The sequence below is a fragment of the Fistularia commersonii genome, chromosome 34 (assembly GCF_037954325.1).
Source record: "Fistularia commersonii isolate RoL2024-O1a breed Wild chromosome 34, RoL_Fcom_v1.0, whole genome shotgun sequence".
In the NCBI taxonomy this organism is placed as follows: Eukaryota; Metazoa; Chordata; class Actinopteri; order Syngnathiformes; family Fistulariidae; genus Fistularia; species Fistularia commersonii.
Genome location: NC_141317.1, coordinates 8,002,775 through 8,017,033, shown reverse-complemented (window position 1 = coordinate 8,017,033; position 14,259 = coordinate 8,002,775). Strand labels below are relative to the sequence as shown.

The window sequence follows — 14,259 nt, the reverse complement described above, 5'->3', positions numbered from 1 at the left end:
GCCGGCTAAATCCTAAAGCCTGCAGTGCACCAGTGACCTAATATGTAGGACGAGGCTGAAATGCGGGGACGATGGCGGAGACCCCGCCCACAACTAACCCTGACTGACAGCCCACGAGCATCAGCTGCGTCCCACAACGATATTTCAGTCTGGCTCCCACTTTGGAATCTGTCATTTATATCTCAATACGGCAAATTGTTTCTGAGGCAAAGTCCCTTAGCGTACGTGACAACCGGATTGGAGGACGAGGCAGAACTGGATGAGAGGGAATAGATGGTTTGAGAGCTCCTTACTTTTTAAAGCAACTGTCAAGATCTGTAAAGTCTCACAATGCCCCAGGTGCTTGTACAGACTCTGAAAGACATGCTTGTAAATGTATCACTACAGGACTTTTCTGTTTTTCAGTCCCGGTTTCGTGTCCAATACAATACTTTGGCGATACAAATCCACCGCCTCGATTTCCTACTCTTATCAGGCAAATCCCTCCTAATCTAAGGATAAGGTACAACAGCCACATATCTCACAGGATTCACGCAAAAATCGTGTCGAAAGGGTGAAGAAAAGCAAATATTATTCTAGAGTGAGTGCGTCACGATAAAACGCTGTGTCGTAAGACGACACGGAATTAGGTGAAAACACATAACAAACGAAAACAACATTTAATACAAGGAAATTAAGCCAAAAAAAAGCCATTTGCATAAAAATTAGAGTCTGTTGGACTCTGTTGGAGTGCCTGCTTTCGGAAGCGGGTAAGTTACGTTTTTCTACATTGGCAGCAAAACAGCATGTCAACCTAAAATATTCAATTAATTTTGCAAAAACATTTGCAACCGATGTTCGCACTCCGTTGTTCACCTTTATGTAGCACAAACCGAGGAAACTGACGCGATGAAGCAACCTGATGTTACGAAATCCAAAAACTTTTGGTATTGAACGTGTTTTGGATTATCTAATGTTTTTCAAAGCTTTGTTTTGCGGTTCTTTTTAAGTCGGCTCTAGTGGGAGGTGTTCGGGATGAAAACACCGAAAAAAAAAAACCTATCAATCCCACATCTCGATACTGAGAAAAAGTTAAGACACCTCTGCGCGAACGCAGATGAACTTTTCTTCTCAAGACATAAATCAGTTTCGTCCCTGTAATTGCCAACCCATTTTCACATGCAAAGCGTGGAATAATGAAAATGTCTGAACGACATCTGCTGCGAAGACGTGAGAAGTTGCGCTAAAGTGGGGGGAATAAATCGTGCCGGAAGTTTAAAAGAGTATTTATCAAAAGGAGCAGAAGTCTGTATTCAAACGACCCTTTCTTTCCACCTATTCAAGTCTACTGATACAGTTAATTGAGGGTGCAGTGCGGCACCCTACCGTTGTGGTGGATCCACAATGCACAACTAATACACAACACAGGATGAGGAAGGTAACAAAGAAAAGTAATGTGCAAATTGAACGGAGACAATGACCTGCGTGGAGGGCAGTTTAAAAATATGCGACGCGACACGGGGTCAGATAAGACGAGCGAGACGGGGATCGGGAGCGGGGAGGACGAGAAAGCGAAAGGAATAACTATCGGCGCGATTGAACGGGACGAGTCTGCGACACGCGCGACATCATCAGCACACGCGCAAATATCCAGTCGCTCACGTTCGGATTAGACAGGAGGATCACACAACTAGACTGCGAGCGGCGATGTAATTGCTTTTCGCGGGCATTAACATGACTTGTGCTCTCCGAGTCCCGACTCCGTCTGCCATGGCCGGAGCCAATGGCCATTTGGTTTAATGGGCAATCTGCGCTGCAGACCGGACTGACTCCGAGCACTTTGTAAGGAGGAGAAGGCCGGCCTTTTAACAAAGAGTGAAAAGCTCCAAGATTACACTCTCACACAAGGCCACACTTAATTAGACTGTTTGTTTAACAGGCTTCTAATGGAAGCATCGCGAACGGCGGCAGCGGCGGCGGCGGCCGACTTTGACTCCTCTCCTTGACACAGCAGACTGAGAGACATCTGGTCAAGGACGAGATCGCGCGAGCATAGGGGTGCACCGACATATTAGCGGAACATGGTCTTGTCACGTTTTATACTCCCATCTCCACACGACAGATGGTTATAGGGGGGGAGAGTCGATGAATAAGATTTACAAGTGGCAAATTAAGTCATTGCAATTTCAATAACATTATTATGGTTCAAATAAACTACATATATTCTTCATCTTTAAGACCAAGCGCATTGGTTAAAGTGATTTAGGGTGCAGCTGTAGAAGCAATACAGCGGGGAGGAAAGTGAGATTGACTTTATGTGTATTAAGCCACCACCAACAACACGGTGGTACATGAGGGTTACAAGCCCTGCATGAAATTATATCTAATTAGTGCAATCCTTCAATAATATTACATCTCTCCTCTTCATCTCTCCACACCCTTTCAGCCATTTTCGCCTGATCCTTCTTCCTGTGTAGAAGGCTAATTAAAAGGAGAGAAATTGGATATGGGCCCGTGCACACTCTAATTCACTGGGGGGGGTGAAAGTAGTCGGACCTGATACAAGGGCGCCGGTAAAGTACGGCGCGGCTTTATCGCTTTTGGAAATACAAAAAAGGTGCAAAGGTGAGGACTGACGGGACGAGACAGAATCCAAACTAACGTTAATCCGTTGATTTATACCGAACTTTGCTCTCATCCTTCACCCCTTCATCGCTCTCTATCGGCTGTACGTGCTCGACTGCAAATCCCCCCCCCGCGCTCCGGTAGGCGGTCAAAAGATTTGCCCCGGACGGAGAAGGCCGTGTCACAAATCCATTGTGTCAATAACGACGCGAAATGTTTTTCCATCGACATCGGCCGAGTAATGGATGTTTCAGTCTAAATGAAACTGACCTTTGCATTAGCCTCTCACAGAGTAGTTTAAGTGAAATATGCTATAATGCATGAGCTCCTTTAGAGGCAATTCCTGTTTATTGCAACTTGGGTCCTTTTTCATTGTTATAGTCATAATAATGTCTTCACCGCCTGAGAGTAAGAAAGCAATAGCGAGTAATGTGAAAAATTTAAATTACAACTGAAACCCTCGTCCATAAACACCAACGGGAGTTTACAGACTGATTTTCTGTTACCGATGCTCCGAATCAGGCTCGAGGTTCGCTTCGACGTCATCGTGTTCGGCGACAGTCTCGTGATTGAACGGGTACTTTGAAAGGTGCTTTTGCAACAACTACCGTGCACCCATCCAGCCCGCCTCGATAAACTCTCTGGTCATTTATATATTTAAGTTTCCTTACTATCTCTGCCGCTGTAATATTGATATTTCCTCGATAAGGACTCCGGGCTTATCGAGGATACGGAGCAACTCCTCGACCTCAACATGGGTAATTTCATATCCCTGGTAAGATATATCAGCGACACAGTGCATTTTCTGAACATTGGATTTAAAAAACCAAAACAAAACAATGTTATTATCTTGTGAGCTAATTTATGAGCACTATCCTATCTTTTCTCATTTCGACAAGAGATGAACCACAAAGCAGTTCATTGTATTTGAGCTGCAATTGCATGAGAAACCAGGCCGGGGGGGGAGGGGGTCAATCCCCCCCGTAGTGTCGCTGTCTTCTTTTATGGATGTTATCATAACTGGTGGCCGAAACCATCAAAATATGACCTTAGGTTTGGCAAGCATAGTAAATCCTTTAAGCAAATTATGGGCAGTTGTCAAAGTTGTTGCACATCAAGCCAGCTTATGGAGGCTTTCGGTCTGCTCTCTTACTCCGCTCACGTTGTCTTTATTTCTCTCTCTCTCTCTCTAGAACCCATATGCTTTTAGTCCAGGTGCAGCTGTAGAGCTGGTGGGGATCAGAGAGTTAGTGATGGATGAGACGGGGTTACGCGCGTTGAAGTGGATTCCCCGTAGCAAACACCGGGTGACACGCTGCCGGCTGTAATGAAGGAAATGGATCGGGGACGAGGGAAAACGCTCAACATCTTGTTGACATGCTAACATTAACACACTGCTCGGGAATCACACCGTGTCACAGTAACTGAAGGTCAACCAATTATTACCGCGATAAGCGATCGCGGGCCAAAAGCCAGTTTGCTTCAAGCCTCGAATCCACCAAATGGACGCCGTCGCCAGCAGGAGACATACGCCACACTGAGGTGACGACAAAGGGTGTTTGTCTGTGTAAAGGCAACACTCAACACCCCCATTTGCTCGCCGTCTCACCCCATGTGGCCTGGCTGCTCTCCTGCCTCATATGGATGTTTGAGCACACAAGGCCGAAACAAATACCAACCAAAAAAAAGGGCAGAACAACACACACACTCTCACACACACACACACATAACGCTTGGAGTCCTGTGGCACGGCAGGAGTGCACGACTGGAAGGGGGGAAATTATTTCACAGCTGAATGAGTACAAGACTGCCAGACATGACTGGATGCATTAGTACGGTGAGGGTTTTCAAGAATGGGTTAACAACAGTCGAGAGTGTAAACCTTTATTAGCTTTAACTCAATAAAAAACACCCAAGGCCAACAGCCTGGATGAAATCATTTTGAACAAGTAAATAAAGTAAAGGCTGATTTACGATACGTAAATAATGCTATTTGATGACATCACTGTTTTGTTCTGTTTTACTTTGGGATGATATGCTATTTTAAACTGGCCGCTATTTACCCCACACGGTGATGTAGAAACTATTCAGGACATGACTGTAGGAGGCCGTATGTGAACAATAAGGAAATATGAATTTTCTTAAAATTTGTACTTCTGCATGAAAGGGTCTCGATCTCGAGTGGTTAGCAAGATGTTCGCTTGTGAAATCTGAAAGCGTGATTGCATTTGCAGAATACCGGCCGATAAAGCAGGGTTAACGTCGGGGACCGTTTACATTGCAACCGGAGAGCATACGGATCCAGTGTGATTTATAACGCTGCATCGCCTTAACAAAGACCCTACCTCATCGCCACGGCAAGCGCCGTGAGCATTTACTACGGTTTCGCTGCGATACGGCTGTATTTCACCGCAATCACATCGCCCAAACACAAGCCGGCAGCGGGCTTCTCATGTCACAGCATTTAGATCGTATTTCACAACTATGCCACCTTAAATGGAGATTGTCTGGAAGCTGATTAATACCGAGCAACATCGTATTTTCTGAAATGACATTTCAGTTAGGAACCGTGTATAACGTTCGCTGTGAAACAGAAAATATCTCATTTTAGAGGAGCGGGTCTGAAAAATATCGGAGGAAATTCGATGTTGAGGAGTGGACCTTACACCACTGCTGAAACCTTTTCGAGGTGTGCGTTATCATGACAGGTAGTGAACATTTCACACACTAGGTGTGTGTCACGCTAAACCACAGATTATTTGAAATTTATCAAGACGCCGTGGCGCACAGCACTGGTGTAACTAAAGAACTAGTGATAAAATGCACCCAGACCCTCCGAACCCTGTCACATATTCGATACCCCCCTATTTTCCACACACGGGCAGATCCATAGGGCAATTCTTGTGGAAGTGTATGCATGTGTGTGTGTGTCTGTTCTACACGTGTCTCGGGGGATACAGAAGTGGCCTTCCTTCTATGGAATTCCATGCACAAGCTAAAAACCTTGGATGTCCTGCATGCTGAAGATAGCCAAGCCTGCCCAAATTGGGCAAACACACCACTCTTGGTTGCCTTAATGGCTTTCCCTTGTGTGAATATGAGATGAGCCATGCTTCTCCCTCCTCTGGGAAATATCCTTGATTCTAAATGATGTGCGTCGTTTGTACGGCAGCTCATTTTCACATAGAAAACACTGCCAGATGTCCTGAGCTATCAACGCAAATGCACGATGCATTTGATAAACTCGCCAACACTCGGGGATCATAATTACGAGGCACGACTTGCCGCGCAGTTGGAAACATTAACGAAAATTTATATCTCGCATGCGACGAGACCAAAAGGTCTGGTACAAAGTGGAGCCTGACGCGTGTAGATGAATGTCATTGGATTGCAGCTGAAAGACCAACTGACGATGAAGCAGCAATCCCCGGACAATTGGTAATCAGCGCAAGTACGGCCAATCAGCTCTGCTATTACATGTCAAAAGATGCACTTTCAGTGGGAGGATGAAGAAAAGGATTTTGATTTTTTTTTTTTTTTTTTTTCATAAAAACAATTTGCTATTCACACCTGAGCTGAATGACAAAGATAATGCTGATTCTGTAGCTTATTATAATAGAGGCTTTTGTTGTTGCCTTGCTGACCCAGACAATGACTGCATCGTGAATACATAAGTAAACTAAAGGATGAATAAAAGTCCAAAGTGGCCCTCGAAACACATGCATATCTGAATGGGTGTGCTACCTGCAGCCTTCCTAATGAAGCTCTAACCTGCCTCGGTAGACAGCAGACAGATGGAAAACACAGTTGGCTCTGCGCTGTTGCACTCGCACATTGCTGTCCTTGAGCAGAGACTAGAGAGTTCGGCTGACCCGAAGCAAACATCGATCATCCGAGCACAAGAGGAGGACACGAAAAATGGCAAAAACTGTACAAACAACTCCAAATTGCTATATTTTTCCCCCCTATCACACATCTATGTCAGGACAGTTGTGTTCCCAAAAGCTATATGAGATCCAAGATACTTCTAATGTCCCCCAAAAAAAAAAAAAAAAATCAGTCATTTTTTACCAAAGCTGTGTGGAGCCAGTCCAGATCTGGCCAAAGAACGTTACATTTGAAGTAATGCTACTCGAATGTTGTCACAGCCATTTAAATATGCAAGAAATAAAATCAGGGTTAAAGGTCTGGCAAACAAGCTGGACTTCTGGAAAAAGTCAAATTTGGTTCCATTATTTCATTATTGACATGAAAAATATAGTTTCTAATAGCAACACGTGCTTAAACAAGAGTCTATCATCAGATATAAAAGCACAATGGGTCTGATTTGAGTCCATCATTGAATGCCAGCGATTTAAAGGCACCATCTGATATCAAACCAATATTGATTGATAGTGGTTGGCAGGTAAAAGTATGCAAATAAACACGCAACTTGCATTTAATTTTTTTTCCACATATTGTGACATTCTAAAAATGCATCCATTGCTGTCCCCAGTTACAGGAAAATGTGCAAATTTAGCAACGTGGAGCTTTGAATAGTTTTATTCCAATTAATGTTGTTGAAGCACATACAATAATTCTGCAATAATAGCGCATATTTTCCCGTGGAATTCACCGTGGGTGGATAGGCGGCGGGGGGGAGGGGGGGGCGCACAACCTCGGACTAAAAAAAAAAAAAAAAAAAAACGCAAAGCGCCGTAAACTCGCCGTAAAGTGCCCGTTATCACGCGGAGTGGGTAGGCGAGGACGCCGCCGTGGAAGTGGAAGTGGAAGCGCTCTCACCGTCCACAGCCATGGTCGGTCTCGGCGTGGATCCCTCCGTGGTGTCAGCGGGGTTCCCCCATTCCTCCTGCACACGGGTGAAAAGCGCGCAGCGTCCGGATGAAGAGCGCGTCTTGTCCGCCCCCACACCTTGCGGAGCTCTTAGGCGGGCATGGAGCCGGCTCTCGCCGCGTCTGAGGACACCGAGCCCGGGCTACACGCTCTCCCCTCCCCGCCTCGCTGCCATTTGTCGCCCGGGACCGGTCCGGTGCGAAGCGGCCGTTTGGGCGCCGAGTCTCCGCCCCTTTCCTCCGCACCTGACCGCCGGGAGACAAAAGGTCATTGCGCCCCGACGGCAGCTGTTACTGGATCAAGACACCTCTCTCTCTCTCTCTTTCTCTCTCCCTCCCTCTCTCTCTCTTTCTCTCTTTCTCTCTCTCTCTCTTTGCAGGACAAAAACCATCCCTTCACTTTGCACTTTTTTTTCCTAAAGAAGGAGGAGAAGCTGAGGAAAATATAAGATGAGATAAACTTTACTGGTATCCAGAGGGGAAATTCTTTTGTCAAAGCAGCGTGGCAGTTATAGTGTTAATAAATATGAATGTAAATATAAACAGACAATTAGAAGATAGCAAAATATATACTTAACATAGCAGTTAAATCACAGACACATTGTGATTTATCCAAGTGATACTTGTTTTCTTTATCTGTGTATAAAAAAAATGTAATCAAAAAAAATTAAAATCAAAATATCTATTGACTCTGGTTAGGTAAGATCACAAAACACAGCTTTTCTGTCAGAAGTGAATAACTGTTGTTTCTTGTTTTTTGTCTTCCATTAATAAAAGACCAAAATCACAGTTTCGGAGAGTCTCCGCTTCGAAGATTTGCGGTTCGATTCCTGATTTGTCCAAACACAACAGCACACACACGCACACACAGCTCAGTATGTGTGTGTGTGGGAATGCAAGAATAGAATCCGGCATATACGTTTGACAGTGATATGATCATCTTTCAAACGGCCTTTCCCACCTCTATTCCCCGGCCAATAATTTCACATTCCCAACTTGCAATGACCCAGTGATGTCATGCTCCCTATAGAAAGCTGCATCTAGAAGTACGAAATACATTTTAGTGCTGAGCTGCACTCTCCATGACAAATCAGCAAGTTTTTCAAAAAGACCGGAGAAACCCTCAAAGGGTCAGGGAGTATTTGGAGGACATTCCACCTGCATGCAGTTTTTGCATGAAAAAAGACGGGCTCGTGAGATTGAAGCTTTTCTACTATTTGCCCCAAAACAGCTCGATTCTCCTGCAAAGAGCGCAGTTTTGGGACAAACCGGGAGCACGTCTCTGTCGGCGTAATCCGACCACATCCTCAGCCAATTGATTCTGCCGGCGTTCAGATGCATGAAAACCGCTCAGCTCCGGTGCACTTTTGTGGAACGGGAGAGAAAACGTGTCCCGGGGGGAACTCGAGGAAGTCCATCGCTCTGTGCGAGTCCTCCGGGGTCCGTCCCGAAATTTGGGAATCAGAGAAGAATAACAAAGCACTATTGCTGATTGCATTAACCATCACTGTCTTTCTCAACGCCCCATCAACACACAGACACAATAAAACACACACACAGTCCTCAAAATTACGATTGTGCTTGCAAAGATACAAAAACGGAGCGGTTGAAGCTTGTAATTTCAATCCAGAGGATGGTTAATGCAGTGAATAATGAATAGACCAGCTCCTACAGAGACATATCAAGGGAACTCTGCGCATCACTCTTCGCAGTGGAAGATGGCAGAAATGCAAAGGCAAAAATAAGAACAACTTCTCTGCGAGAGAAATCTTTGGAAAGTCTAGAGCGGCTCAACACAGATAATCAAGGGGGAATCGATGCTGAGGGGGATAGAAAATGGTGCTGTTTCTCTTGAGTCTTCACCGCTGTGATATTCGCTCTTCACTCCGTCAGTTAACCAAACCAGTTTGGTTAAAACTGATTTTTTAATTTCCCGAGTTCATTAAGGCGATGGAGGGGAGAGGGGAAGAAAGCGCGAGTCTGTGGATTCTGAACAAACAGATGATGTAATTAAACATTCATCAACTACTTTCACTCCAGTGCCATCACATATGCTCTGCCCTCCTTGTGCCTGGAGCTTTTTTATATGATAGTGCCAGAAAAACATGTAAGATAAATATACACGTACTATATATGTACACATGCACGCTCGTGTGTGTGTGTGTGTGTGTGTGCATATGTTTGTGTGTGTGTGAGTTCCCGCAAACACTCTCAGATCATGCTGTTTTGCACATGAAACTGCATGTTTGTACTTCAGATAGCAGATTTTCGCTGATGGGGTAAGAGAAAGAAGCTCATTGAGAGCTACGAGAGCTCTGTTCAAAGACGGAGAAAGAGCGGGAGCGAGTGAGAAGAGGGACAGAGAAAGAGAGAGAGAGAGAGAAAGAGAGAGGGGGGCTTTCTCAAGAGACATAGAGAAGCTATTGATGCTGGAGTGTGGCATCAGCCTTGCCAAAGCTGGCTGCACTAGTGAATTGGGCTCCATTGGTTACGATTGACAAATAATGGTGCCCGAAAAGGACAGGAACTGAAAAGAAAACAGCAGTTGGGAAGAGACGAGATCGACCCCGGGTGCATCTATATGCCCGGCGACTGAAAAGCAGAGGACATTCAAAGATGTTGGCTCTCGGCTAAACGTGAGGGTTCTCTTCCTCTCCCAGTGTTTAATCTGTTGTGAAAGGGAGGGCTCTTTTCAGGTGAAAGTGAAAGCAATCTAATGAATTCCCACAGGACGCTATTTACTCCACGGAGATCAGCGAGGATGATAGAGAGGAATCCACTTTATAGTGTTAAGTTGTGGCCCTGAGCTGTTTTCATAATCAGTGTCCGGGGGGTGGGTTTTGTAATTTTGTGCACATATTGTTAAGAGAACTCTTTTAAAAAGAAAGAAAAATTGCAGTTTCGGCCCTCATCTGTTCAGAATATGGGACAAAAGATGACAGAGAGAGCCTATCTGAGAGATACATTTCCCTTGGTACTTGCTGATCATCGCTTTACATCTCCCGCTCTGGTCCCTATATATATATTTACATTTTTGTATGAGAGCGTGTTTTCTGCATGCGGGGAGGGATGTGGAACCAGGATGCTATTTCAATTCCTACCACTTTCTGATGTTGAGGTCGAAGTCAGAGTTTATGACAGTCTTGCCTTTTTTTTTTTTTTTTTTTTTGCACGTCCCTGATCTTCCTCCCCTACAAAGCGATGACTTCGTAAACTGAACAACGGCTAATGTCATCCTGCGCCTTGGGCTGAATGTCATCGATTCCTTTGATACCGTAGCACAACACCAAATTCGCTGGGTGTGACTTGCGTTGCATGGGTGATGTTTGAAAACCCGAGTGTCTGGAAAAAGACAGAAGCAAACACTGGAAAGAAGATCACTCTTTTTTTTTTTTGAGTCATCATCAAAAGAACTGGCTTTTTTTGAAAGGGGGAAATTTAAAGTTCTCAGAATAGGGACGCCGTATGCTTTAACTTAAAGTGCTGTGACTGTTCAATTCATGTGCCCTTGAGGAGAGGTGGGCAATGTGTGAGTTGATTTTGTATTTCACTTAAGTGATAGAAAATAGCCAATTATGGGTGTAAGTGTCACAAAATAGGGTGAACTAAAGTCTGTGTTGATGGATGATCGATTAAAAGTATAGCGTTCTGTCTAGGAGAAGTGCAACAGTCCAAACACAGTGCCTTGGTTTCCAGATTGTTAGATATTTGTCCAAATATACTAAGCAGTATATCGGGAACAACTTAAAATTCAGTGTCTCGCCCGAAGACGCTTCGGCATGCAGACAGGAGGAATCGAACCACCGATCTCTACCAACCGAGTCACAGCCGCCCCATTGAAGGCCGATGCCTTGGGAGGGAAAAAAAAGATCCCATTTTATAATCTTCCCAACAATATCTTAAGTTTTCTTCTCAGGGCGACTGTCTGGCAAGAGCCCGAAAACCGCACAGAAACCCATTAACTCGATCATTCGAAACTTTACCGCATTTGACTTTATCCAGAATGACAAGGGAGGTAAGGAAGCAGTGTTTGTGTTTGTGCCCCCAGGAATGGTTTTAATTGAAGAGCATCAAATTTAGTCCACTCTTGTGAGACCAAACATTGGAAGGATATTTAGATTATTTCCTTTTCTCCCACTTTTTCCTGCCAACTTTTCACATTCTCTCTCTTTCTCTCTCTCTCTCTCTCTCTCTCTCTTCTAAGTATTTATGGTTTTCCTGTCAATATCTGTCAAAATTCGTGCAGTTTAATTCCCTCCTCTCTGAAAAGTCAGGGTGCAAATATACAGGGCGCCATAGTCAGATCCATTGTGTCGGAATAACACAGCTAAATACCAGCCTCAGTCAAATACCGGGTCATGAGAACCGCCTCAGTCAATAATCCAATTTATCTGCTCAGCCATCAGGAAAACAAATCAACTCAATTTTGGATCATGGAAGCTGGCAGACTTTAAATCTAAAATGTACGAAAACCTTTTACTGAATCTGTGCTTCGTTCACTTTCTCCTTTTGTCGATTGCGGTGTGTAAAAACTGAATGCTTACAAGAAGAAATGTAACGTGTGGAAGTTGATTCTGTGACTGCAAAATGAAATGGAAAGCACATTTTTCCGCGCACTGGAATGCGTCAACCATTCCGGTGATCACGTGATATAATACCATATTATTTGGAGGGGTTTGCTGTCGAAAACAACTCATATTTTGTGACAATTAGGTGCATCTGTTGTTGTCTTGAAACAGCCGTCTACCTTACGGCTCAAGGTGACCTTCCTGTTCCCGGAGAAGGGAGGGGCTTGTTTTCCTCACATGGCAATTAGCCTAATGAATCATATCCAATATGATTGACCCGCGATTGCACATATGTCACCTTTGTCCGTGCATTAGTATTCAAAACACGCAAATTATGTTTTTTTTCTCCTTTTCTACAGTCTCAGGTTTATTCAGCAGACTAATTACCGTGCTGTCCTTTCAAACTTTGTTGCCACGCTAAGCTCGGCGGATCGATAATTCCACGCGAGTAACTGTTGCACGAAAATGGCTCTGATTATGCCTAAAGTGAGTTAATATCGGCAATTCACTGCTGTCCTTTTGCAAGGACACTTTTGTTTGTTAGTGGATATTGGGTGGTTAGAAATCAAAATTAAGTAAATGATGAATCCGCGGAGCGTTATTCTATGTATGAATTCCAGCATTTGTGCATCGAGACTCGCCCTTTATCTCAGAGACGGTGATTGAGTTCAACGTGTGTGTTTAACTGTGAAAAATGATCATTTCCATGTCCTCTTTTGCAACATTCTTTGGTTCGGTTTAATGAGCTAAAATTAACTTACAATGCTGCTCTGACATTATGAATGATGCACGTATGTGTCTGTATATGGAGTGCCTTGCAAGTGGCTGCTGTACGAAAGTGTGTCAGTAAACCTGCCATCTTCGCACGTCTCTTTATTTCGTCTCTTTGTCGCAGCTTTCCATCAATCAGTGAACTATAATTGGAATATTATGACATATGTATGGAAATAATCTACATCTCAGTGATTTCGTAGAGGCTGTCGCCGTTCCTTCTACGGGGCTCTGGCTACAATCGTGTGTACATGACCACAATCTGGACATCTGCTGTGGCAGATAGTCCAGTGGTCCTCCCCTTCATCCCCGTGTCACACGCACTGAAAAAACAGATTAAATGCATCCATGCAAACGGGCACACACATGACTGGGTAAACATGAACAAACATGCAGGATACTGTGCCTCTGCGGCGGCGAAAACCGCGTCACAGCTGTGTGACAGTTATAAATTGGTTTATTGCACCAGTTTAATGCAGTCGCATCCAAACACAGATTTGATAATCATTCACAAAATGAGGGTTATCATGATGTGATTTTTATCAGGTTAGGAAGGCAATTATGCTCGTATTGATATGATGATGACACTTTATTTTCAAAGGAACGCTGCCATCGTGTTGTCTATGGTCCAAATTTGGATAGGAACATTATTTTTGTATTTTTGTTCTACACACTGTTTCCAGCTCACAGCTGCATTTACAAGCAGCTCTGCCAAATATTTTATGGGAGCACATCAAAGAGAATGAGGATAGTATGCTCTTTGGTGGGACTACTTCTGCTCAGTCACCCATTACGTCCCAAAATTCCAGAACGCAGAATCGTGTAGGATCCCTGTTGAATGTATTTATACAAAGGAAGCGCATTAGTCCAAAAAAAGCAACAATGTCCGCAGTTTTCAAAGTCTTTTGGAATTCATGACATTATTCTGCTCATCTATTAGTCTCATCAGAGATGGATTAATTTGTACTTGTGTGCGGATGTGAGGGAGACTTGGACGGCGATCTTAAGGATTTTATCATTGCTTAAATTGCTAAGTATCACGACCGCTTCATGTTGCCCCAATTAGACTGACCTGGATCCTTTATTCATCTGTCAGCTGTTTCTTTTTTTTTCTTTTTGTTTTGTAAACCCTCCCATTACTGTCACATGAATGCAATATACTGTATAAAATAAAGTTTTGCTCTATATTGCCATAACAAATGATTTGACCAAGATCAAATGATCATTAAGCTAATCACATATAAAGACCAAGCAATAAGTAGACAACCTGGAGGCTTGAGTTTTGCATCGTGTTAAATTGATTCTCATCTGTACAAGCTATATATCTTCTAATGTGTCTGACAGTCCATTTTCATCATAGCATCTTTTCCCAGGAGTGGGATAATGTCTGCCCTCAAGGCCTTGCAAATGAAGAAAAATGTAAATGCCTGGTTGAAGGCTTTGAGTGTGGATGGGTGAGGTTTAACATGATTGAAAATAATTGA

The 14,259-nt window shown here is 43.9% G+C and overlaps 1 protein-coding gene across 2 annotated transcripts in view; it reads right to left on the bottom strand.

Moving 5' to 3' along the window:
* The window catches only part of samd10b (sterile alpha motif domain containing 10b), a 43,409-nt gene extending 35,626 nt beyond the window's left edge, over positions 1 to 7,783 (bottom strand). The window contains exon 1 of one of the 2 annotated variants that reach the window (XM_086141422.1): positions 7,387 to 7,783. Coding sequence is in view for 1 of the 2 variants with exons in the window: in XM_086141423.1 (XP_085997549.1) it covers positions 7,387 to 7,399 (13 nt within the window). In the remaining variant the exon portion in view is untranslated. The remainder of the gene's footprint in view (positions 1 to 7,386) is intronic. The other variant, XM_086141423.1, reaches the window with a different exon arrangement.
* Positions 7,784 to 14,259: the final 6,476 nt, after the last annotated feature.